Consider the following 27,884-nt stretch of genomic DNA (forward strand, 5'->3'; position numbering starts at 1 on the left):
TTTTACAAGAAACACACAACAAAGAGACAAAAGTTTAAGGGAATATTCTTCTGCAGAGCAGGGAACACTGCATACCCTCTCATACTCTTGCATATTCAAATGTCGGCATCATCATCCAAGAGTGGTTTCTCAGAGACCTTTTGCACACGCAGGCTTAAAGGAAAGAGGTCTCCTTCCTACCTCCTTAACAGCCTCCATCTATTGCCACTTGAGCAAATTCAGGAAGCACCAGAAGTTCTGCAAATGTCAAACTGAGGAGCTCTTGTTAACAGTGACAGCAATTCTCCACTCCCAACATGGGAATTGAGATCTCTGATATTCCTCTGATATAAAGATCATACACAGGTATTCAAAACTTAAGGAGTTTTTCCTCAGGCTTTGTGACAAATTATCACTGTAACTGACAGTGAAGCCCCACTACAGTCACCCTCTTCTACACAGAAGTGGCAAATCCACATGGAGACTCTGGTGTAGTAACAATTCCTAGTACCCAAACTAATACTCTCACACAGGCTATGGCTGTAACATTACTTTCTTTTCTTGTTAATATTTTCATCCTATTTAACCATAATTTTCCAAGTAACTTTCATACACACATAAGTTTCTGTTACAATATTTAAGTTTTCAGCTTCAGGAAGAAACCAGAACTCACTTGGTAAAATCAGAAACCTGCAATTCAGTCATACTTGCTTTCCTCAAGATGGAAGTGAAAGGGAAAATAAGATAACAGTAAGTATGAAAACACACAACACAGACATCAGATTTTCTGAAAGAATTTTGCAACCATCCCTTACTTTCATTTCTGAGCATTTTTCATATAGAGTTGGGCTGGGCAGGCAGGGAAAGCATTCTCAAAGGGTCTCTGAATAGCCACCTTCTCAAGGTTAAAGCTGTGTTTATGAGACAGGGAAGAAGAAATGACCAAAATATTTGGTAATAAAGTGGAATAACAGGAGTCTTTGAGCACTGAAAACCACTTACGGTGCTCTTTAAGAGACAAGTCTTACAAGGAAAGGGTTAAAAAAGTCTCATGAAGTCCAAGTCTCTTGTGCAAATTTTTGATACCAGTGACCAACAAGGTTAAACCAACAATAGACAGATGCAGCATGATAAGAGAGAAATTCTGCTGCTCTTTTTAAAATCTGATAATCAAACACAAATTAAGGGTGAAGTGAGTGGATTAAAAAAAACCACAACAACATCGCCACATAGCTTACACTGGTTTAACTGATAATATTCAAGGTCCACAAATAGTTGCTTTCAATTTTTAAAGTTTCAAAAGAAAGCCTTCCAGAGAGCAAATAAATAGCTGCACAATCAAGTCAAATTTGCAATTTTCTTGTATGAAAAAAAGTAAATACAAACAGCAGCCACCAGTAACAATCATTTGTGACCCACTGAAAGATGATTCAAGTTAATGTTTTTTTCATTAAAAGAAATACTGCTTTCAGTGCCAATGAAGTGTCTCTCACTGACCAGTAGCTAAAATTGGGATGATGACTGTATGGAAACTTCTTCAGTGCCAAGTGTTTCCAAAGCCCTCAACACTGAATCCGAGGGTGGACTACTTGCAGTTCACATACCTTAGGAATGTAACAGTAATAACAAAGTAGCATTCACTGCCATCTGCATAAAGTGTGAAAGCCTCTAATATACAAGACAGAAACTTCCCCCCAGAGAACCAGCCTTTCAGGCACATGGCAGCTATGAAACCTGTCCTACTTAAAGGGATGTCTGATTAGCAGTGACTGAAGAAACTGAAGGGCTTTGATCAATGAAGGGAAAACGCGAATTGAAAAAGTTACTATAAAACATAGCATGACCTAACACTCATAAAGAAAGCTTTCCCAATCAATTTGAGACATAAAATGAAGGACCCTAACAGAAACTGGTACGTCAGGACAATAGTCTTAACATACTAATTGCTGGGAAATGTCACTAGGTTCACAAAGGTTGACGGGAATACTGAAGAGTAATCTTAAAAAGCCTGCATTTCATTTAATGCATTTAAAAACTGAACTGGTTTCTCTCTTCCTGTCCACATTTGCAAGCTTACAAGAACTTAAGTAAACTACTGAAACATTAATGTGCCTTCTATTTAATATAATTACTAAAATCTGAGACTTCCTTTTAGCTTTTGAAGGAAATTCTCTGTGGCACCCTATAAAACTGAGGTACATGCTAATGACAGGAAAAACGCAGAAAATGGGTAAAAAGGAACTCTCCTCTCTAATAATGTTAGCTCAGACAACTATAGCATATTCTTGTACTTTGCTCCATAACTGCAGGAGCGGGCTGGAAACTAGGACCATGCGTGGCAATCAGTTACCTGAGGGGAATGTGCTCGAGCTTGTCTAGACAACAATCAACATGATACAGAGCACAAGGGAGTGGGGGAGGGATGGCGCCAAGGAAAGGTAACACCTTGCTGTTAATTGATGGTAGTTAACCACCAATCGGGGATTGCCTAGTATGCAAGGCTTAGCTTCAAGAACCAATCTGTTTAAAACGCGCAGCTTCTGAAAGTGTATATAAACTCGTGCTTCTGTACAATAAATTGACATTTGCTTGCATCAAGCTGCGTCCCGTCTCTTCATTCGCCGCACCTAATCACTGAAGCACAAAACCTATAGATGCCAGAGCTGAAATCCTTACTCCCTAAAGTCAGTGGTAGGATGCTGCACGATTAATTAGAGTGGAACAGTGCTAGCAAAGGAATTTCTTGTAAGATGGAAATGGTCACCTGATCCCATTCACCACTTCTACAATCCTCTTGGATTGCTCTGAGAGCAAAATATCAGAGAATTAGGAAAAAAGCATCCATGTTCTTTAATGCTTTAAATAAATAATCTGAGCACAGGAATGAAATGTACGTTAAGTAAGTCTGATGATAATACTACACTAGGAGGAGCTGCGGACTCCCTCAAGGGTAGACAGACCTCATAAAGAGATTTAGATAAACTAGAGAGCTGGGTGGGCCAACATCACCAACAGTATGAAATTTAACAAGAACCAGATTCTCCACCTGGGACGGCGTAATCCTGGTTATACATACACACTGGGGGATGAGAGGCTGGAGAGCAGCCCCACACAAAGAGATCTGGGGAGTTGGGTTGATGGCAAGTTCAACATGAGTCATCAGTGTGTCCCGGCAGCCAGAAGGGCCAACCATGTCCTGGGGTGCATGAAGCACAGCACGGCCAACCAGTCCAGGGAGGTGACTGTCCCACTCTACACTGCACTGGTGTGGCCCCACCTTGAGTACTGTGTGCAGTTTGGGGCAGCGCAGTACAAGAAGGATATCAAACTGTTAAGAGCTCATCTGGAGGACAGCAACCAAGATGGTGAAAGGTCTCAAGGGCATGACTTAGGAGTGGCTGAGGTCACTTGGTTTGCTCAGCTTGGGGAAGAGAAGGCTGAGGGGTGACCTCATCGCAGCCTGCAACTTCCTCAAGGGGGGCAGAGGAGGGGAGGTGCTGATCTCCTCTCCCTGGTGACCAGCGATAGGACGCGAGGAGATGGAATGAAGCTGCATCAGGGGAAGTTCAGACTGGAGATCAGGAAAAGGTTCTTCACTGTGATGGTGGTCAGTCACTGGGACAGGCTCCCCAGAGAAGCAGTAACACCATCAAGCCTGTCAAGAGTCCAAGGTCATACGGTTTAGTTTCAGGTCGTCCTTGAAACTAATGATTCTATTTCCTTTTAATTAACAAAAGTAGTTTCATTATTAAAAAAATTTGACTATTTAATACAATCAGATTTTATGAATTAGACTTCAGCAGATTAAGGGAGAAAGTAGAAGGCTGACAGACATGACTGACTTGGAAGAGATGAAGGATAACTTATGCTTTAACTTAGAAAGATCATAGAGAAAATGGAGTCTATGTGCTTTAAAAAGCGTGTGTGTGTGCATACATCTGCATCTATGTTTTGTTGCTGCTGTGCATTATCAAAAGAACTGGAAGTTCACATCTATTAGAAATACAATCTATGCCCAGCAAAGGCAACAGATATACAAATACTATAGTAAATTTCTTAACATGAATGCCTATATTTTTAATACATGAAATGATGCATACAGAAGAGAACACAACATCACTCTTCTCTACAAACTCATGCTTGGCTAATCAGAAGTATTTTGTAAGCTGAATATTTGCAATACAAAATTAGAGAGAAAACAGGTTGCAATTCTACACAATGCAACATGTAACTATTTCACCTCATTGCTTAATCTATTAAAAAGTCAGGATAATACTCTTTTAGTATTACACCACATATTATTCTTGAAACAAGAAATATTTGCTTTAATTTTTTACCCATTTCTGTAATTTCTGAACAAAGGCTAGCAAACGGGGTCCCGGTCACAGTGAAAGCTTTTACTTAATTTAGTAACACACTCTCAGATGACTGAAAGCTACTATGTCACTTCCTCTTAATCCTCAACATGAAATCACTTACAAAAAGCATACTAATATTATTCAGTAGTCAACATCCATGAGACCTGTAGTCCACTAATTCAACTTACTGAATTATATTGTTCACGTAGGAAACTGGACTGAGAAGTGAGTTTCCACTGTTGCACAAAGGTAACAGAATTCATGCTGTACAATACATCAAAAGTTTGGATTTCTTGGAATTATTTTTAAAGCTAGAACTGAAATGACATGATTTTTTATCTGATGTTGACTCTAATGTAAAAAGCAAATTTCCCTTTTAATTAAGAGAATTGTTTTTAAAAACATCTAGGCATTAAATCATTAATTACTTAAGGAAAAAACAGTAGTAGAAAATAATGTTAACAAATCGCAGACATCTATTATAACATTTTTTTGCTTGCGACACCTTTGCTTCCCATGCACTCACCAATGAAACGCTACTCTCTGATTTTATCAAAATATTATTCAAATATATTTATTTTCAATAAATATAGTAAGTATACAGGAAATATAGTCAATAGGAAGCCTGTCTTCTTCTGTTTCACAAGAAGGGCATTAAAGTAAAAAATTATTTTTCAAGATAATAATTTGAAAGCCAGGTCAAATGTCTATAACTATTAGACATGGAAATCCATATTTCTTAAAAGTTATTGCATAGAAACCGTAAATAAAACAAGAGTAAAATGAGTAATCGCAATCCTGCGTCTTATCTCTGAAAACTAAACTAATTATATAGAATGGATGTTTACCACATTATAACCTTGACATTTCCAAGTCAAACCCTACTATGGCACTGGATTTTAGTATTATATGTGTATATGGACACTGGCAAAAATTTATACTTGGGCACAAACGTCATTTGCATACGAGTGTCAAAAAAGTATCTATCTGCTTTAACATCTATTATATAACAGTGAAAAATGAGAGCAACAGCTACAACAAAAAAAATATTCGGTCAGGAGAACACTCAAGTGTATTAAGCAGCAAGTGTGGAACCAGTCCAAAGTAAAACCCCAGAAAAATGTATAAAAATCACCATAAATCTATTAAAGAGTCTTTAAAACTCAGTAAGGCTGTTTTAAACATATCTCTACATGAATGGATGCCTATTACATATACTTTTAATTACCTAATAAATCGTATTTGATTTTTCTGAATGGTCATCATTGAAACTTACTCAGATGTAACGCAGTAACAAAAAAAGGATAAATACCAACTTTATTGCTATTTTTTTAAATTAAATTTTATTCATCTGAATGACTTCTTTGTATTAAAATTGAAGTATCTGGATGCGAATGACTCCTGCCCCTTTCTGCTATTTCTACTTAATTTTCATGAGAAAAAAGAAAAGATAAATGGTTTGAAAGGAAACGTCTGCCATTCATTTCCTAGTACAACAGATGCATTAAGAAAAAAATATTCTTCTCCCCTGTTGTGTTGATGGTTTTCTGCTTAGGGAAAAAAAATACTGTTATTTTGCAAACCTCAGTATCTCCCATGTGAGTGCACCGTGCAGCTGACATAATGAGACCGGCTACGGTTTACAGAAACGTGTCACGTCTGTTACTAACTCTCATTTACTGCACACGTCTTATCAAGGGCATTTCTGAGCACAAGGCAGGGCAGGTGCCGTCCCTCTGTGAAAAGCTATTTTGGCTTCTCTTCGCGCGGGCCCTTCTCGGAGAACAGCGCCCTTCGAACGGGGGAGGGGGGAAGCTGGTCCCGCCGGCACGCAGCGCCCTGGCAGCCAGCCGGGCGGGGGCGGGGGCCGGGCCTGGGGCTCTCTAGCCCAGCACACACGCACCCCCCAGCTCGGTCCGAGCGAAGAGAAAGGCGGGCCTCAGAAAGAGGGTTTGCAGGAAAAGGGGGGGGGGGGGGGGGGGGGGGGCGGGGGGCGATCTGCGCCGGGGGAGCGCTCCGGGGCAGCCTAGCCGCACGCTTCTCGCCAGGCCTCTGGCGGTGGCTCAGTGCCCGCAGCCTACAGCGGGCGGTCGCAACCCCGGCCGCCGCCACGAGAACACTAAAACCCGCCGCTCCGGAGATATCGCGGCTGCCTCCCCCCTCCGAGCTGCGGCCGCCATCTTAAGTGCGGGTGAAGCTCCTTTCCCGGCCGCTCCAGCCTCACAAAGGGGTGGGACAACGTGAACCGCTCCCCGTGCGGAAGGCTCCGGTGCCCACACTCAAAATGGCACGTAGGGCCTTCTGCCTCGTCCCTCCACCCTCCCGGCCCCTCTAGGCCTCTTCCTCCTCCCAAGTCTCTATCGCTCCAGAGGTCGGCGCGGGCCCCACTTACTCCGGGGGATAGAGGCGCAGCTCCTCGATATCTCCTAGGAAGCCGAAGAGAGTCCGCATCTGCTCGCTGGTCACTGCCGAGGACAGGTTCGTGACCTGGATGACAGACGTGGGGCCCAAGGGGAAGCCCAGCGGCACCCCGATCCCTCCGCTGTTCATCATGGCGGAGCCTGCTCGACCGCTCCGCTCCCGGCAGTGCCACACACAGCCGGAGAGGCGGGCCTGACGACAGAGAGAAGCGCGCGGCGCCTGCCAGAGCGTCCTACCGCGCGGGCGCTCTAGGGGCGAACTCCACTGCTCCCTGGAGGAGTCTCTGGGCGGGCCGCCGTTGGGCCGCCGCGGGCTGCGACTCCCGGGAGAGAGGGCGTCCCCGCCCCGTGCAGGCCCGCCTCCGCCGGCCGCGCTCCCGGCTCGGCCGCGAGGGGAAGCGCCGCGCTCCTTGAGGAGCCGGCCGGGCCGCCGTGGCGGGGGCGGGACCAGCGCGGGGCATCGGCCCCGCCTAGAAGGGGGCGCGGGGCCGCGCGCGCGGCCAGGCCGTGGAGGGCCGCGTGCCCGCCCTGCCGGGCTGCCGGGGGCCGGGGGGGGTGCCGCGGGCCGGGGGGGGGGCGAGCCCTGCGGGGGCAGCGGGCCCGGTGCCCGCCTGTAGTGACGGGGCAGGGCAGGGCGCAGGCCCGGGCGCCGCAGGCAGGCCCCGCCGCGGGGACGGCGGCGGCGGTCGGTCGGGGGGCGCCACCGCGCGCGCCCCTCGAGCCCCGCTTCCCGCTCCCGCAGCTGAGCGGCGGGGGTCGCAGCTGACACCCGAGTGCCAAGGCCCGGGCACAACCCCCCGTGCCGGGGCAGGCTGGGTCCGGTGACTGGTTTGGCATGCAGTCCGCCGTGTGTTCTGCCTTGCAAATCCCGGCACGCCCACCAGAAACGGAAGAGAAAAAACAGATTTCCCGTTTAAGTGCTCTTTTGGTAGCCGAGTTTAATAAGAAGCAGTTTGATTACCCTAGGGAATAAACCCTAGGGAACGGCACCCTGTGTTGAAACAAGAATTGCCTCAAAAATGAGTTTGTTACCCAGTGTGCAGAATCGAAGACCGAGTCGTTAAGAGCAGGAGACAGGGCCTTCGCTACGAAGCTGTGCAGGCGTGGGCACCAGGTGGGCTGGCACGCCTTGGCGGTGTCCACAGGCAGATTTGTACATGGACCGCATGAATATTAATTTAAGTTCCAACCCTCTTAACATTGACTGGATGGTAATCTACATAATGGTTGTGCAGTCTTACTGATTAACTACACGTCTTCATTGAGGAAGGCTCTCTTTGTGGGCTGGGGTGTTAAGGGTGTGATTTTGGTGTTATAATGGAGGTAGTTTGCCTAAGGACACATCTTTGGCTTCTTGTCCAACAAGCATCAGAAATATCTTGATTGCAAGAGTCTTCTGTTGCCAGCCTTCCAGCCTGTAATTGTCCTTCAAAGTTGCCTTATCCTAAGCAGCAATTCCTTCAGTTAATCATCTGTGATAGCTCTTTGCATGGGACACCCTGAGTCAAAATAATGCGTGCATTCTGTTTCTCAGAAATATGTGCAGATTGTTCAACAAAACGATATGTCCATGTATTCTGGTTATGAAATTTGATAGCAGAAAGGGACTATAGTAGGCTAAGTTGTGAACGGTTTTGTTATAACTTGACTGGGAATCTCCTGATGAAATTGATTGTACCTGGAGTTACAGTTCAAGTTCTTTTTAAATTGACCAGAGAAAACGAGACTGAGCACTATGCATGCGGATGATCACTGTTAAGGATCTAACTGCAGTCTTTCTTAGGTGGTAAAGAACTCCATATCTTGGCACTGAAAGATTGAACGTTTCAGACATTAATATTTCAGTTTTTAAGTCTTTCCATACCCCAAATCTGAACTGAGAAGGGACTGGCTTATCTGCTATCTGGGCTGAAAAAGATTGCAAATTTGTGATACTTCCCTGAGCAAGTAGGTCAGTTGTTACGGAATCTCCATAGATAAGTCTGGATAGTGCTTCTTTCATTAATGCTTAATATGTTACAGAATTTTAAGTATTCCAAGCAATTGTCAGAGATTAATTTAAAATGCCTATGCATGTGTTTCAGGTACTGCTTATTTCAAAATTATAATCAATGCACTCTTATTCTTTTTCAAAATTTAATCCATGTTCCAAAAGTACAAGATTTAAGATCAACCTTAAATCCTTTCAGCAATTGTGGTAGCTTTTAATTAGCCTAACTTCAGAGAAGTTTAACTGCAGAATTCAAGATCTTTTGTTATATATTGTGCAAAATTAAACTCTGGAAAAATTATTCTATTTATAAGAACATTACGTAAGGTTTTCCTGTGTTTTGACTAGTACATCTCATCCAAAGACAGTTAGCAGAGATGCAGAAGTTGTTACTGCTTTGAATATTCTTCTCCTTTCTTTTTGCATCTCTCAGTGGAGGTTACCAGAAAAATGAGCTCTAGAATTTGAAATACAGAAGTTCTGTAATGTCACAACTGACTGGGATATCCTCCTACAGGTAAAGCCTTTAATAGTACATATGATATTCCGAACTACTGGTCTGCAGAAGAATGGCTGCAGAAGCATGGCCTTAGAATCTCTGAAGATCTGCACAATCCAGGCCTGGTATTAGAATAGGCCTGTAATCAGAACTGTACTGAAGTTGCTGCGCTGAAGTTAACAAGAAAGGCAGCCTTGAGCTATTCTTGAGTCCTGAGGCCAAGTAATTATGTTGTGCCAACAGGCCGTGGCTGTTACAAGCTACAGCTGCTGGCAAAGCAGGTGCAGGGCCAAGAAAGATAGGGACCGGTATGGGAAAATAGGGACTAACAAACTACAAGGCTGCAGCACAGCAACACAATTAGCTACATGGATGGAATGCTTATTTTAGTCATGATAATTAGGGGTGTGAGAACCGTGCGCGTTTAGAGACTGCTAACCAATTATATTTCTGCTTTACGAATATGCATGTGTATGGGTTCTATACAAGTAGTGTTAGAAACTAATAAAGTTGAGCAAGATGCGTAACTCATATTGAGCGTCTTCTTGACTCCAGCAAACCCTTCTTCCAACACTGGTCTGCTTCCCAAACACAAAACAGAAGCAAAACACTGTTTAAATTGAGTACTTCTCAGTCCCTGCAACAGTACAAAATTCACTTGGAAAGTAATCCAAATAAAAAAATAAACTTGGATATCAGAAGAATAGCAACAAAATGCACAAAATGCTGAAAGCCTTGGTTCACACTAGCTGCCATTAAAATGCCAGAAGCAAACAATGACTCTATTTTAGCTGAACTGTTCAAAATTTAAAACTATGTATGAGCCACTCCCTCTCCTATAATAAAAAACAGAGCTATTGGGGAAAAAAAAAGTTGAATAGAATGGGTAGACATGCAGAAAAGGGAATTGATGAACAAGTGACCAAACATCATCTTCATTCTAATCAACGTTTAACAGAACTCCATTAACATCTTACAGGTTGCTGTAGGCCAAAAGAAATATTTAGCTTTGACCAAAGTGGATTAAAACATGTAGGAGGTTCGTTCCAATTTTGCTCACCTGTTTTTAAACTTTACAGTAACTGTATCAGTGCACTTACATTCAGTAAATAAAGTCTTTCATTGTACCTTTACCTTGCTTGTATGACCAATGATGTCACATCAACTAGCAAAGACCAAGGCATTCCATAGCTGCAGTGCAGAAAACCTTCAGCTTCTCTCAGCTGGGTATCTCAACATCAGTCTCCTGAAAGTCCACACAAGAGATTTTGACTGAGCTCCAGACCTGGTGCTCTAACCATGATTTCAGAAAGATTTGCAGTTGCAGAGTTATCCAGAGTTGATTGGGTGCTTGGGAGAACAGCTCTACAGTCATTGCATTAAATTCTCAAAAATATGCGTTAACACCTTTCTGGAAGAGGAGAATTACTACTTAAAAAACCGTATTCTTAATGTGTAAAAAGATGGAAACTGTACTTGGAAGATAACTGATTTATCAGCACCCATTGTGTAGTCAAAATTATTTTCATTTCTCTCAAAGTTGCTCCAGAAATCAGGCAGTCATGGAACTTTGCAATTCATAGGGGTCCCCTGGTGAGCAGTTTTCAGATACTGTGAAGGCAAATGATAAACTATCCATCCATCAATAATATGTGTTCGTGAGGGCAAATAAGCAAACCTTTCTGAAAACAAGAAGTGGGGGTTTTGGAGGTACAGGACAAATCTCAGAATACGGAGCATTTGCTTGCCCTTACAACAACATACTTTTTCTGTTTCATTAATCAGCTGAGTTTCTCCTGTGTTTAGAAAATAAGCCTCCCTTAAAACTGCATTGTTCCCTTTTCTTTTTAGATTCTGAAAAATAACAGCAATACATTGCACTTGCAGACATCATGAAACTTAAATTCTATGTTACCTACATAAAGTCTTTAAACAAAAGCAACTATTAACATTTTGTCTAAGACTGTTTCCAGATCTTTCTGCAAGGTTTGAAAAGCATTTACTGGGAAATATTAATTGCAAATGTCAGCAGCAAAATACTGTCCGTTCAGAAGGAAGTTACAGTAAACCCTGTATTAGGTGATCAGGAGAAAAATATTTTTCCTTAAAAGAAGTCAACTTCAGAGTACACAGTGGGTGGTTTGTCAGAGGTGGACATCAGCGTGATGCTTGCTATGCTTCCAGGGGTGGGGGAATGGAAATCAAATGAGGTAAGGTAAAAGCAGGGTACACCTATCTGATAGAAAAACAAATATTTCTAAGTTTTAAGCAATTTATGAAAAGAAAAAATTAACTTCAGATTCAGCTACTCCTTGGGCAGTGGTAAAACTTGCCTCTGAAAATCCCAAGCCCCTGAGACCAGTGAGAAATTCTGAAGCAAGGATTGGTAGAGGATAATCAGGTTAAACAAAATGTACACACACAAGTCCATGGGACTTAAGGGATGCTCCTGAGTGTTGAGGAATCTAGCCACTGTGAGACCATCATTAGTTGTCTTTGAAAGGTTGTAGTGTTTGAAGGAGGTGAATATCACCCCTAGATTCCAGATGGGCCAGAAGGAGCATCTGTAAAACTACAGGCCAGTCAGCCTCATCACAATCCCCGGGAAAGTGACAGCACATGTCATCCTGGAAGCCGTTTTTAAACATTTTAAGGACAAGAAGCTGATTAGGAGCTGTGGGCGTGGATTTGTGAAGAGAAAGTTATGCCTGAGCAGCTGATGGCCTTCTGCAATGAAATGGCTCCACGAACAAGGGAAAGAGCAGCTAAATAGCGTTTATCTTGGCTTTAGCGTGGCTTTTGTGAGTGTGTACCGTAACATCCTCATAGACCAACTGATGAAGTACAGATTAGATGAGTGGGCAATCAGGTGCATTGGAAGCTGGTTGAACTGTCCTGCTGAAAGGGCCGGAATCAGTGGCACAAAATCCAGCTGGCAATGAGTCCATAGTACCCCAGGGTCAGTATTGGGTCCAGTTCTGTTACATTGTCATTATATTTTCATTAGTGACCTGGACAGTGGAATGTTGGGCAACTTCAGCAAGTTTGCAGATGATAAAGAACTCTGAGGACTGGCTGATACCTTAGAGTGTATGTGCTGCGATGCAGAGAGTGACCTCAAAAGACTGGAGAAATGGGCTGACAGGCATCTCATACTGTTGGGCAAAGGGAAGTGCAAAGTTCTGCACCTGGGCAGGAATAACACCATGCACAAGTACGTGCTGGAGGCCAACTGCGCTGGAAAGCTGGCTGGCAGAAGAGGACCTGGGGATCTTGTTTAGCAGGTTTAACATGGACAAGCAATGTGCCCTTGCTAGAAGGCGGCCAACAGCCCCCTGAGCTGCACTAGCAAGAGCATCACCAACAGGTTGAGGAAGGTGATCTTTGCCCTCTCTGATCAGCACTGGTGAGGCCACATCTGGAATGCTGTGTCCAGTGCTGGGCTCCCCAGCTCGGGAGGCTTATTATCAATGTGAGTAAGTACCAGATGGCAGAGAATAAACAAGACAGCCAGACTCTTCTCAATGGTGTCCAGTGACAGGACAAGAGACAATGGGCACAAATTGAAACACATTAAATTTCATTTAGTCCTAAGAAAAAAACACCCTTTGTTTTACTGTGAGGGCGGTTGACTCCTGGAATTGGTTGCCCAGAGAAGTTGTGGAGTCTCTGTTCTTGGCTATGTTCAAAACATGGCTTGAGTAACCTGCTGTAGTTGACCTTGTTTGGGTGGGTTGGAGTTGCACTGGGTGATCTCCAGAGAGCCCTTCCAGCCTCAGGAACTCAGTAATTCTGTGAGAATGAAAGGTGCTTTCCTGAACTGAGTTAATCATTCTTAATTGGTAAAAAGCTTGGAAGAATACTTTTTGTTACCTTTCTGTAATAATGGAGATATTCTTTAGTAACTGCAGGATGTCTTTGAATGTCCATTACATCACTGCTGCCTTGCTCAGAATATCTGTAGTTAGTGCAGGTCTACGGTTGGTGGAATCGTTGTTCTTTGATTATTTTTTATGTATATTACAGTACCTTTGAGCTACTTCACTGATGGTTTCCATAATCATGTATCTTCTTCAAAGGGAAAGTACCTAACAGACTTTCTTCCTGTCATTGCCAAACCTGATGATGAGAGGGAACCAGCAATGCTTTGCTCAGTTACAAATACACTGGACAGGATTGGGTGGAATGTGATTAAAGAGTGAGACTAGCATTACTAATTCAAACAGGAGAACAAGCATGAAAAATGTCTTTGTTTTTCTATTCCTTTGTAATAGAAAGGAACAATGCTTGACTTCTACCAAGATCCAATTAAGAACAAACTGCTTTTCTGCCAGGAAAGCCTAGCTGCCAATTTCTCAGTAAGTGCTGTAGCAAACAATGTCTGGAATTGCTCAGTAGATCATATGAATTTTGGCCAACTTTGTATTGGCCAAACAGCACATAGAATATCACATATATTATTACCAACCTAATTACAACTAAGATAGTCTACAAAAAGCTTTGCCTGAGAAACCTTCTATGGGCACATGAAAATCTCAATGAATTCACATCACTGCCAGCAAAATCAGCTAATCTCAGAGGTTTATACCTGTCATACTATTTGTCTGCATCTCAAACTGCTTTTCTCACTTGTCAGAATATTTTTCTCAGTTGCCAGTTATTCCTTATGTGGTGTTGTAACTGTTACTCACCTGACTTGCTCAACAGTCTTAAATGAAGAATGACTGATTGGTACATTGTTCAGGGAAGAACCTCCCATGTGGTGGCAGGATGGCCATATGGTCCAGTGATACTCTTTTCAGTGGACATCTCTCAGCTGAGTTTGGTTGTCAAATGACTAGATGTTTCAGTGTAGGCTACTTGCATACCAACTCATGCATTAATGCATTTGGAAGATGCTAAGCAACACACTCTTTGTTCTTTTTTTTTTAAGTCAGGCTTTCATAATTCTGCAATTATGTACTGATCTCAAAATAAAAAACCTAGCAGTCTTTAGGGAAAAAAAATGTCCAAAATTAAAATAATCATCGTATAATGCAGTTTGAATTTAGGGAACTTCTGACATCTTTATGAGACTTTGAGAAAAGTGAATGGTACAAATGTTTAAAATACTGCCATCATTTAACCATAATTAGCACCTTTTGTTCTCATCAAAGCATTCAAGTTATGTTCAGTATACTACTTTTTATTCATTTAAGATGGTGAATTTCTATGTTTAACTTAATTTTTCAGTATATGAGTGATGAAAAAGCATGTGTCAATCTGGTGAAGAGATCCAAATAGAAATAAAGCATTTTTCTTCTGAATGTTCTTTCACATGCAGTACTAGAATGCCACTAAAACCCAGTATATTTGTATAGCTTTTGCTGCATAAGGTTGTTTCCATACATGATAACTACAATATGCGCACTACTGTACGATCAAAATTCCAATGTTTTGTATAGATGGGTGATGCAGGAAACAGGAAACAAATGTGTCTTTTCCAACATGACTATTCTTTCTCTTGTGAATTAATCAAAAGGCATAATCTTTAAATGCCAGTCTTCTACTACTACTCACAGTAGACCGCCTGTTCAGGCTGACTGCTGCTAATACTCTTATTTTCTCAGGTTTTGCCCAGATCTGTGCTCCAGGTCAAGATATTTTTCTGGTTCTCATAATGGTAGGAATTTTACTCTTTGTAGGAATTCATGCAGGGAGCTTTCCAAGTTCTGCATGTGGCCAAAATCTCAGTTCTGAGAACTGTTTCTCATCAGAGTAGGTGATTAACATGAAATCTGAAAGCAAGAGTGTATTTTTTGCCTACGTCTACTGTTATTTCAGCACATCTTATTTTGAAATAAAACTGCACATGGAAGGAGGATTTTTGAAATATCTAATACAATTCAGATTCACACCTTAGTTTAACTTGAACTACCTTTCAAATACAAAATGGAAAATGTTAACTTTGTAGCATTTCATAGACTTCATTTAAACTCTGACAAATCCACAGTTCTTCCCGAAAGCTAGAGATTGGTTTCACCCCTTTTCCATCATCATTCCATTCGGATTTATCAGGTAGCTGCTCTCTTTTTTGTGTATGTCTTAGTAGAATTTGCTTGGGGTTTTTTTAAGACAACTGTTTTTTTAAGATGATCTTACAGAAAACAAACTTAATTCTATGCAGTAATCCCTAATGCACTACATCGGTAATCTCAAAAATGATGTAAAATACATTTACCAAGATCTGTTTTTCACAAAGCATGAGACCGATTTTATACCCCTACCCAGAAAATTATAAAAATATTTTTGTAGCATAAAATTTCCCTAGTAGTAGTTGTTTTACACAGATGAAACTTGATCTAGAAATCTTAAAATCCTACCTATTGAGATTAAGAGATGTACTCTACATAGTCCATGTAAGCAGCTGAAACCCTTTCAAACTTCCTGCCTCTGGATGGCATTTGTCTGTATAAACTGGCATGGCTAAACTGAAACAGCTGTGAGATTTCTGCCTCTGCTTTTTATCTGTATTATAGCAAGCACATGAAAAAAGTTAGGGTTATTGTATTTAGCATAGCAGTATTAGTTGTAAGAGTCATATTAGCAACTATATGAGTGTTTTATAATGAAGTTTCCCTTCTCCCCTTAAAATTGCTTAAATCAAAGATGGGATAGTTTTTCTCTGCTTTCATAGAATCATATAGAATGCTTTGGATTGGAAGGGACCATTAAAGGTCATCCGGTTCCAACCTCCCTGCCATGGGCAGGGACACCTTCCACTAGACCAGGTTGTTCAGAGCAGCCTGTTCTTGAACGCTTCCAGGGATGGGGCATCCACAACTTCTCTGAACAACCTGTTCCAGTGTCTAACCACCCTCATAGCGAAGAATTTCTTCTTTATAACTAACCTAAATCTACCATATTTTAGTTTAAACCATTACACCTTGTCCTATCACTACAGGCCCTACTAAAAAGCTGGTCCCCATCTTTCCTATAAGCCCCCTTTAAGTATTGAAAGGCCACAGTAAGGTCTTCCTGGAGCCTTCTCTTCTCTGTGCCGAACCACCCCAACTCTCTCAGCCATTCCTCCTAAGAGAGGTGTTCCATCCCCTGATCATTTTTGTGGCCCTTCTCTGGTCCCACCCCAACAAGTCCACGTCTTTGCTGCACTGTGGACTCCAGAGCTGGACCCAGCACTTCAGGTGGAGTCTCACCAGAGCAGAGTAGAGGGGCAGAATCACCTCCCTCGATGCGCTGGCCATGCTTCTTTTGATGCAGCTCAGGATTCAGCTGGCTTTCTGGGTTGCAAGAGCTCATTGTTGGGCCATGCCGAGCTTGTCACCCACTAGTACCCTCAAGTCCTTCTCCTTAGAGTGACTCTCGATCCATTCTCCACCCAGCTTATATTGATACTGGGGATTGCCCCAACCCACATGCAGGACCTTGCACTTGGCCTTGTTGGACTTTATGAGGTTCACCTTTCAACCTGTCAAGGTCCCTCTGGATTAATTCAATTTCAATTCTTTTTAAACTTACTCTGAAATAAGACGAGGGACTTAGCTGACAACCAGTAGTGTCTAGATAGTATTTTTATCTTGGAATCTCCAAGTGCATATTAACAAAGGAAGATTATCACCACCATTTACAGACTGGGAAAAAGCACCAAAGCGGTAAGAGAGAGATCTGAGAACAGATTCTGCATCCAGCTGTCATTTCAGGGCAGCATTTTTTCAGTCACTTACGAAAACTAGTATCTGTTTTCCAGACAACATTGGATTACGGAAGTATTTCTTCTTCAAAAGGGATTTTTAGAAAACTGTATAAAATTTTACATATCAATTTTGTAAGTTTATATTAAACTAAAAATCTATGATATACTTTTAATATCAGTATATATGAATAAGTATGTGGAGGAGGAGGAAAACAAAATGGTAAAATTCAGCTTATTTATTTATTTATTTAATTGTCTGCTAAGAGACCTGCTACTTGCTATTTTTCTGGCAGGACATACTACTGGAACTGTTCAGGTAGGTCCCCGGTATTTCTAGAGAAAAAAACCCATATTTTTTCTATGCTTTGAGGTCCATCCCGCTGTGAGTCAGCATGTAGCTCTACGTAAAGGGAAGATGTTTTTAAATCTCTAAAATACCTGTCTGAACAAGATAGTTCATAGGCATTGGATAGAAAATTCATTAATTCACTGGGAAGAATTTCCACTGCCTTCCTGCCAAAGTTTGTAGAAGCAGGGCAAGCAGATTGAATACATTCAGGACACAAAAGTTTCATTCCTCTAAAGCCAAATAATTTCACATGTAACGGAGAAACTGCAGAAATGGACCTTTCTGTTTTAGTGCCTGACTCTGAGGCACAAACACAACTCCATTCTACCCATTAGACGTGAAATTTTCTTTTCTCATACAGTAGTTGAATTGCCATCATCGTACGTATTGATCTGATAAACTGGAGTTCATAGAGTATCATCTTCAGCTGGATAGTATCACCTGGAACGGATGCTGGGGGGATTTTACCGGTATGCTTAATTGTAAATGTTGCAGTATATGTATCCACGACATTGCTGAGCTGTACAACGCTGCATTGTGTACTTTAGCTACTAGTAGACAAGAACCGGTCCAAAACCAAGACGTAAGCCAAGAGTGCTGAAACAGAGCCAGAAGAGAAGGTCATGAGAAGGTTGAGAAGAAGAGGAAGATGATGATGAAGAGGATGAAGATGGCCCAAATGACCACCAGAGGACCCCCAACCCATTAGACCACATATGCATAGTAAGCGTGTAGATATGATAAGTAGTTCTTGGAATTGTAATGAGTATGCTAATAATTTCTCAGAAATGTCATTAATATGTATAGATCGGCCATATAAAGACAGTGAAAAAAGCATGCAAGTTGGATGGAACTTATCCCCCGCCCATCTGACACCAAAAATAAAGAATGTCTGCTTTCTGAAACTCAAAAATGAGTATTAGAGATTTTTCAGTATCAAATTGGCTGTGAGGATGGGATCCTGCTTCTGAGCTCAGACCAAGTATGGGATCAAGGCACAGCTGGCTGGCACCGTAAGGATTTCCTGGGGACACCCCCATCCTGGTTCCACTGGTCTCATGAGCAAAACTTCACTAGTAAGATAAAGGCATTCTTTTGATTTTGAATTTTGATTTGAAGTCCTACCTATAAGTCAAGATGCATTCCTGGTGTCGTAAGACATCTCATGGGGTGGTTTAGATGCATCTCTGAATTCAGTAGAGTCTGTGCCTGTGATTGCGTGACACTGGTACCTGAATTAGACTCTCATTTGTGACGTGCACTTGAATTAGACTGTTGTCTGTTTGAGTTGGTGCCTGCGTTTGGGTGAGTGACACAGGTACTTGTATTACAGTCTTGGTTTGAGTCTGTGCCTGCATTCTGTTACTTATCTTGCATTTGTGTTACTTGGCTGTTGTGTTGTTATTTGTGATATCTGTATTTGTGAATCTGGGTTGGACATAATAGTCTAAGATAGAATGGGATCCAACATGTCTAAGGTAGAGAATGATATAGTAAGGAAAACCCCTTTGGAGTGTATCATACAACAATGGAGAACAACTGCAGGACCACTGGGAGATAGTGCCTGGTGAGTGGACTTGATTAAATATGATAATCAGTGGTGGCCACTTTATAAGTTAAAAAACAGCTGCAGGTGGACAAATAATGGAACTTTAGATTACGATACTTTGTTATAATTGATGTTATTTTTAAGAAGGGAAGGAAAATGGGGCGAGGCAATATACACTGAATATGTTTTTCACCTTACGGAATCATCCTGAGTGGCAGAAAGAGTGTGGAATTAATTTGGCACCAGTGATCCTTTAGTGCGGTCATTAGAGAGGATGAGAAAATTTGTCAGAACGAGAGACCTCCAATGAGGTGTTGTTCATCTTGTGATATATGATGGAGGTGTTTAGAATTGAAAACCAGGGGGAGAAAAGAAAGGGGGGGAGATTCAACATTATGGCATTTCCCTTCCCGAGTAACCGTCATGCGTGATGGAGCCCGGCTTCCCTGGGGATGGCCGAGAACCTGCCTGTCCATGGGAAGTGGTGAGTGAATTCCTTGTTTTGCTTTGCTTTCACATGTGGCTTTTGCTTTACCTAATAAACTGTATTTATCTCAACCCACGAGTTTTCTTACTTTTTCTTTGCCAGTCCTTTCCCCATCCCATCGCAGGGGGAGTGAGGAGTGGCTGCGTGGTGCTTACTCGCCAGCTGGGATTAAACCATGACAGTCATTTTTGTAGCCCAGCGAGGGGCACAAAGGGTTTGAGATAACGACAGATTTGAATGGAATGTGCTAGTTTGAATTTTATAGCTGTTATTGTTGTTTTGCTTTAATCATCAGGTTTCTGTGTGGTTTCTGTGCTTGCCATGGGGCTCACTTGCCGCAGAGGCTTAGCGCTCGTTAGTGGCTGCTTTTTGCTTTAGCTGCTTGCTGTACCGCTTATCACCTCACTGTGCAGTGCCCGGCAACATTCTGATAACAGCCATGGTGACAAGCCTGTGCTGGCAGATGGCCAGGGCATTGCCGCTGTGTCTGTGCTGCTGGACTGGACAGGCTGGAACACCAGTGTGACAGGAACCACGTGAACCAGTGGAGGACAAGCCTTACCAGAAGCAGTGCCAGTGTAGCAGTGACCCAACCTGAGTTGGCTTTGGTGCCCAGTAACCCCATACAACGCACCACCTCTCCACTTCTGATTGACCACCATCACAGATGGAGCCCAAAATCATTGACTAAATGACATCTGTAGATAGATGTTTTTACAGGGGTGGTCCACAGACTAGGGGAATGACATCTGTGTGTTATATCAAAGGATGGGAACGGTGGTGCTGGTTAATGAGGTTGTATTGGAAAGTGTAGCACGACATAGATGGTATGGAATAAGGGGGGCATGCTGTCCTAGTTTCAGCTGGAATAGAATTGATTTTAGGATTTGGTGTGAGAACAGTGATGATGATATAAAGTCAGGGACTTCTCAGTTTCTTGGGCCCTGCCAGCAAGAATGCTGGAGGGGCACGGGAAACTGGGAGGGGACACAGCCAGGACAGCTGGCCTGAACTAGCCAAAGGGATGTTCCATACCATATGACGTCATGCTGAGTATATAGGCTGGGGGAAGATCAGGCAATAATTGAGTTTTTGGTGGATACCAGGGCAATGTATTCAGTAAACAATAGTATTGGAATTGTTGGTGCAACAGGGAAAGCTGAAGAAGCCTTGTTTTTCAAACCAGTATCATCTATAATAGGGAAACAATGGGTACCTCGTCAGGTTTTGTATTTGCCAGGAGCCCCCAGACCTTTACAAGCAACAGTTGAACTTGAGGGTGAAGATGTTAAAATGATGATTCCTGAAGGTAACTATGTCCGTATGCTAGTACTGTCTTTACAGGAGGATGGAAAAGAGAAAAAAGAGAAAGGGGAAATCCTAACAGAAGTGGAGGATGCAGTGATTCCCCTGGTCTGGGCTGGAGAGAGACCAGGCCAAGCCAGGCTATCCGGGTATTGAGTGTCAAGAAACAAAGCCCAGGCTGAAAAGTGGATCATGAAGTACCTGGGGTTTCGTATTTCCCAAGGACAACAAGCTCTCAATGTCAGGTGAAAAGAAGCAGTTTGCCAGCTCCCAGAACCACAGACTGCTCATGAACTGAGACTGTTTCTGGGAATGCCGGAATGGTGCTGATTATGGATGACTGACTATGGGCTATTAGTAAAACCTTTATATGGACTCTTGAGCAGCTCAGTGGGATCACATTTGGAGTGGAATGCAGAAGAAAGGGCAGCCTTCGAAGCAGCTAAACAGTCCCTCATGAAGACTCTGGCTCTTGGGCTTCCAGACCTAGAGAAACCTTTTGACTTGTTTGTTTATGAGAGAAAAGCCTTTGCAATGGGGGTATGGATGCAGAGATTGGGCTTCTTCAAGAGGCCTGTGGGATATTTTTCTAAACAACAGGACAACATGAGCAAAGCCTGGCCTGGATGTTTGAGAGCCATGACTGCCACTGTTCTGATTATCCAGAGAGATCAAAAATTTACTTTGGGACAAAGAATCACAATTTATGTTCAACATGATAGACAGGGGAAATCAGAAAGCAGACAGACCTAGCAGCACTGTCTGCAGAAGAAGAAAGTAATCCATCCTTGATAGTCTTGGTTCCCTTAAAATCTCCACAATGACCCTAAGGGCCACAGTAAAAGAAAATAGGTGGGCCATTACTGAAGATAATAGAATTGTTCTTCCACAACCAATAATGACTGAATTGACCTGGAGAAAACACTTACAGACACACTGGGGAACTGAAAATTTAGTTAAATATTTACCAGGATCAGTTTTGAGTAAAAATGTGTGGAACGTCTTGATGTCAATCACCAAACTATGTGAAATATGCCAAAGAAACAAACCAAAGACAGAAAACTGAATTCAATTTGGAGTTACCAGGCAAGGACATTCTCCCGGGGACTGCTGGTAAATCAATTTTACTGTGCTACCCTGAAAGGAAAATTACAGGCATCCACTGGTTTTAGTGGATACCTTTTCTGGGTGGCCAGAAGCCTTTCCCAGTTGCACCAGTAAAGCTAGGCTAGTAGTTAAAGTATTATTAAAAGAAATTGTTCCTTGATTTGGAGACCCGCAAAGCTTATCATCAGACAGGGGACCACACCATGCTGCAAAAATTGTAGAGCAAGTAACCAAATTTTTAGGAATTACTTGGGAACTTCATGTCCTATACCACCCACAATCGAGTGGAACGGTAGAAAGAATGAATTATACACTACAACTACAACTTGGAAAAATCTGTCAAGAAATAGATTTAAATTGGGTTCAGGCCTTACTGAATGCTCTATTAAGATTTAGAGTACAGCCCAGAGGAAAAATTAAAACAAGCCCCTTTGAAATGATGTATGGGTTCAGGCCTTACTGAATGCTCTGTTAAGATTTAGAGTACCCAACTGCCAACTTCAGGGAGGGGGCAAGACCTACTTTTAATAGGGGTGCCCATACCAGTCAATGAACCTCAAATTAACAATCCAAAATATGGCAAAGGACACCCTAAGAAACCATGGTGGCTGAATAACTTTCAAAAGAAAGACAATAGGGAAATACAGGTTACAATGTTGCTAGATGGCCCTTTGTCTATTCGGACCAGGCAATGATTCTGTAAGTGCTAGTGAATTAAAATTTGGGGATGACAAGTGTGGTAATCATACAAATAACAGAAACTACGAAACCTTTATAGATAGCTTCCCTGGGTGTAATAGAACCAGGTAATTTTGGAGACCTACATTAAGCCACGTGGACAGAACAAATTATTTTGGTCTCCCAGTCCCAGCAGGAAGTGGTTGCTACTGGCTATGTGGAGATACAGCTCATAAAACATTATCCCTCAACTGGCAAGGAGCATGTACCCTGGGAGCCTTAGTTCCTAATCTCACAATAGTAGATCCACTATATACCCAAGATAATTGGGACAGAACCTTTTTCAAATGAATGACAAGAAGCCAAAATGCTATTGCAGACAAACCCACAGCCTTCCATAGCTTTGCTAGATGGTTTCTTCCATGGTTAGCGGTTGAGAACCTAGGTGAACTACAGAAGAAAATAGTGAATAAACCAGCGGTAATAGAAAATATTGAAGACAGGACCATGGATGCAATACAGGCATTACAAGTCAAAGTATCCAGTTTCTCAAAGGTGGCTCTACAGAACTGAATGACTCTTGATTTATTGTTAGCCTCACAGGGAGGTGTTTGTACAGTTATTAATACAAGTCGTTATATGTATGTGGATCAGAATGGCAGAATTTATACTAATTTACAGAACGTTTGGGAACAAAATAAAATTTTATGTGAAACAAGTAAAGATGACACTGATTGGGGATTCAAAGATATTTGGAACAAACTCATCTCATGGCTACCTAATTTGTCCTGGTTAAAGAATTTGTTCATCCTAATTATTCTAATACTGGGAATTTGCTGTTTCTCTTGTGTTGTGACTCAACGCTGTAATTATATTACAGAATTGTGTTGGAGGTACAGATATAATTGAGTAGTTTAAAATAGAGTAATTGTCAAAGAGATGATAATTTGTTTTATACAAATCATCAAAAGAAAAGGAGGGATTGATACCAGAGGAATTTTACCGGTGTGCTTAACTGTAAATGTTGCAGCTAACCTATCTACAACATTGCCGAGCTGTACAACGCTGCATTGTGTACTTTAGCTACTAGTAGACAAGAACCAGTCTGAAACCAAGACATAAGCCAAGAGTGCTGAAACACAGCCAGAAGAAGAGAAGGTCATGAGAAGGTTGAGAAGAAGAGGAAGATAATGAAGAAGAGGATGAAGATGGCCCAAATGACCACCAGAGGATCCCCAATCCATTAGACTACACATGCATAGTAAATGTGTAGATATGGTAAGTAGTTCTTGGAATTGTAATGAGTACGCTAATATTTTCTCAGAAATGTCATTAATATGTATAGAACAGCCACAGACAAACAGTGAAATCAGCATGCAAGTTGGGTGGAACTTATCCCCTGTGCATCCAGTGCCAAAAATAAAGAATGCCTGCTTTGTAAAAATGAGTATTAGAGAGGTTTATATCTGATTTTTTGGTATCAGAACTGAAAAAATCAGAACAGTACTGAGTTTTTGGTTTGGAGATACTGTTTTGAAGGATGACAGTCCAGGTGGTGTTGCAGCCAAAGTGACTGCTTTCATTTGCTCTCACATGCTGAATTTCTAAGTATAATTCTTTTGCCTTAAGTTGGAAAAATGATACCAGCTTTGTTCATATCAGTCAACCAAATTCTTCTTACCTGCAACACAGAAAATTATATGAATAATGGTAAGTTGCACACTTAAAAATCTAACCATGTGTCCTGCTGCATGACAAGACGATTTGGTCTGGGCTGGTCACCCTTTGCCAGTACTTCTAGTTCCTAGCCTCCTTCATGGCATCAGAATACAGACTTCCACTGGCAGTAAAAGGATTAGAATCTTTAAAATTGTGAAGTTTGAAAACATACTGGAGTGTAACACAATGCAAATAAACATTGACATTTTATTTATAACTTTTGTTTTAAAGTGGCATAAAATAGGCATTATTGCAAAACGAGATTAGTTTAATGAGTACTAAGACTGAAAATTCTTTTTGGTATCCTAAGATGTCTGAAAATAAAAGCACATGTGGTGGTGCATCTCATCATCTCCCCTGGGCCACTCTACAATCAGGAATCCCCATTAGGCCTTAGCGTCTGTGTAATGAGTTGGGTGGCTAAGCATCCCTTGACAGTACCAGCAACTCTCGCACAGCTGAGGTGGGAAACTGCACTGGCTGTACCAGAAACATTCCTTAGATGAACCAAACCAACACCTGACAGCTTTGGGACATTCCTTATCTGAACCATAACAAGTCTGGGAACAGTATCTGAATCCAAGTGGTATGGTACTACCGTTGTTACTGAAAAATCAGTTGAAGAAACTTTCTAAGACTTGCTCTGAAGTTTATGAAGCAGGTATTCTTTATTACAGTGCTGGGGAGTGGGGGATATCTCTTCTTAACAAGCCCCCCTTATCCTTGAATACATGTTCCTTATATTCTGTATAATCATACATATGCATTTCCCCCCCCAAATCCATACATATTCAATTATTTCCTGGAATTCATTTACATTAGTCCCTTCCTCTTTTGCACATGTGTAGCTTTCATCTGAATTGAGTCGAAGTGCTGCTTTTGTGACCACCAACCCAAATCCATTTCTAGATACTTCTTGACCTGGTCATCTCAGTCTTCTCACAGTGTTTTTTTGGCAAAACCTGGTAGGTTTTCATAAGATTCAATCAGTTCTTTCCTTTCATCCTAGATGTTCCTTTCAAGTTAGATCATAAATCTTGTCCATACAATATCAGGTCTTCTTGATCACAATCTAATAATTATACTGATACAAGGACTTCTTGGTCTCAATCTAATAATTATACTAAGGCTTTATATATACTAGGGTTATACATTAAACTGCGCATCACTGGTATCACCATCACTGGAATTTTGAAAAATTTCACTGATTATCAACCTGGATTGGGGCAGTATGGAAAATTACTGATGACTAAAGCCAATCATCTCTAACCCAATAAAGAAGCATTCTAAGCGAGACACTTTGAACTCTTCTGACTGCAGCAGACTGTAAACAGCATCTCCCTCTGAGTAGGATGCCTCTCAGAGCTCGTGAACTCATAAGCCTGCAATACTGGGGGACTGCTGCTGAAAGCTGATCACATCTCAGATTCATAATTTACTATTGTGATTGTAGTAAATCTTGTTTGACTCACTTTTCAAATAATAAATTGGCAATGATTAAGTGCTGCTAGAATCCTGTGATCAACCTTGAACTCTGAACAAACCTTAGATGTCGTTTAGATAGAACCCGTTGACCAAGTCTGAGACTAAGGTTGGATCTAGCCTCACCTAAGCTCTATTAAGAATTTAGAAAGCAAGAGGGTCCACTCAACCTCATCGCTCAATGGGGGGTGGTGTGTGTGGGGTGGGGTGTGTGTCTACCTTACCGTTTTACATCTTTAGGCTTTGTGTAAATCATCCCAGCTTAATTTTAAATTTTATTCCTCTGCATGATTTAACTATGTAGTAATAGAGTGAACCTCGCCACCACTTTGTGAAGTCGCACTCCCACAAATTCCTATAAAAAGTATTTTGCTCATACCTTTGATAGTGATTCTTTAAGCAACTTCATCTAAACCACTCATTCGTGACAGCACATCATGGTTATTGCTATAATAGAATAATTATAATCTACAATGAAAAAAACCCCATATATCACTTAACTGGAGAGTCAGTCCCATTATTCAAATCAGTAAGTGTATTTTCATAGCTTTTTAAATTAAAAAGCAGCAGGAAATAAGTTGTTTGGGGGTTTTATTTCTTTGGAAATTTTCAGCATGATCTCTGACCCTTGTATGCATCAGCTCCAACCTCATCAGCCATTTCTCATTACAGTTAGCAAATGAGACAATTTTTCATTATTTTTTCACAGGACTTAGTATTAAGTCAGCTAACAAGATGTTAGTATCTATTTCAATATTTATTAGTAAAACTCATTTTCTCGGTAGAGGAGCCATGGCTTTGAACTGAAGTACTTCTGACAGAAATATTCTAGCAAAAATACCTTCTCCATATTCAAAACCAGTTGTTGATTATTCTATTATGAGTGGAAGTTGTTGCAGAAAAAAATCAATCAAATATGCTGAAACATTATGATGTTAGGAGCCTTGGCACAATACTTCCAAATCATGTATTTTGCCAGCGCATACTTATAATTCAGCGGAAAGCTTTTCCCCCTTTTTGTTGGTTTGGGTTTTTCCTCCAAAGTTTCCTTCACAAATCATCGACATTAGCAATTGAATGTGGATTTCGCTGCAGAGCATCTGGTTCATCTGCTGCTGGTTTCTTATTAAGACAGAGTCCTTGAGAAGTTTGTCCAAATCAATAATTTCATAGGTCTGACAAACAAAAGTGAATATTCTTTACAGTTTTCTCATTAATTTGGACAATGTTGAAACAGAAAGAGTTCAGCAATTTGCTACATCCAACCATACCTCATGAAGTGCATGCAGTGCAGAACCACATTCCCCTTTGTGTTATGCAGCTGTAAAAATAGATGGTGGGTTTCCTGATGCTCAAAAGCTCAGGCCATGCAGAAAAGCTATGGCATTTCAGCAGTGTGACCTTTCATGGGGAACTGTTCTCAGCTGTCTTGGGAACCTTGTCAGCCCAGTCATGATACTTGTTCTGTCGCACCTTCTTATTACACCTCTAGAACTTTTAGTCAGGTATTCGTATAAATGTGAGTGGCTGAAAATGTCCTCACTCAGCCATTACAAGCTACATGTTCAGTGAATCCTTCACAGCTCAGTAACGTTTATCCATAGCTACTTAAAAGATTATTCCCTTAAGTGGGATAATTGCAACCTACTTTTGAAATACATAAAACTCTGTGCAGAGTATTTCTAATGTAGTCTAAAACATGTAGGTTGTAATGCTTATTTCCTACTTTATCTTCCTTTAGGCCGAACAGCTGCTTCTTTTTCCACATGTAACTCTTATCCTTAATACAAAGCAGTGTTTCAGATCTCGCAGTACAGAAATACAAGTCATGTTCTCGCAGACAGTACCAGGAAAAGCAAACACAGGAAGGCAGAGAGCTGGAAACTGGGGAGTGTGATGGGGCGGGGCTGGACTGCAAGAAGGGGTGATGCTGTGCTTGAAACGGGGCTCTTAGAAAGCCTTGGACAGTGGAAGAGGGGGACTCCTGGGAACCCTCTGAGAAACCTGAGGGTGCCTGCTGATGGCAGGTGCATGGCAGAGGCAGCCACAGGGCTGCAGGCCTGGGGAAGCTCTTGCAGCTTCTGGCAAGGGTGGTCAGCAGCTCTTGACCCAGAGTGCACACAGCCTTCGTGGCAGCAGCCCTGCTTTGGGACAGTGATGCTGCCGCCCTTCTAGCTGATGCCAGGGGGAGGCCCCTGTCAGAGCTCCACAGGGGTGCCCAGGGCCCCTCCGGCACCTTCCCCAGGAGGTGCCTTGCTGTTGGAGAGCT

General features: G+C 41.9%; 1 protein-coding gene and 1 long non-coding RNA gene across 3 annotated transcripts in view; one reads left to right on the forward strand and one right to left on the reverse strand.

Annotated features, from left to right (window-relative positions):
* The window catches only part of SREK1 (splicing regulatory glutamic acid and lysine rich protein 1), a 40,122-nt gene extending 33,051 nt beyond the window's left edge, over positions 1–7,071 (reverse strand). For both annotated transcript variants that reach the window (XM_056324374.1, XM_056324375.1), the window contains exon 1: positions 6,730–7,071. In XM_056324374.1, coding sequence (XP_056180349.1) covers positions 6,730–6,890 — 161 coding nt within the window. In that variant the 5' untranslated portion in view covers positions 6,891–7,071. The remainder of the gene's footprint in view (positions 1–6,729) is intronic.
* Positions 7,072–7,275: 204 nt separating this feature from the next.
* LOC130142448 (uncharacterized) lies at positions 7,276–27,553 on the forward strand. Its single transcript, XR_008819407.1, has 3 exons — positions 7,276–18,011; positions 19,253–19,321; positions 20,655–27,553. It is a non-coding gene; the product is annotated as an uncharacterized LOC130142448 (long non-coding RNA).
* The last annotated feature ends 331 nt before the right edge of the window (positions 27,554–27,884 follow it).

This window comes from Falco biarmicus, chromosome Z (assembly GCF_023638135.1).
Source record: "Falco biarmicus isolate bFalBia1 chromosome Z, bFalBia1.pri, whole genome shotgun sequence".
Lineage (NCBI taxonomy): Eukaryota > Metazoa > Chordata > Aves > Falconiformes > Falconidae > Falco > Falco biarmicus.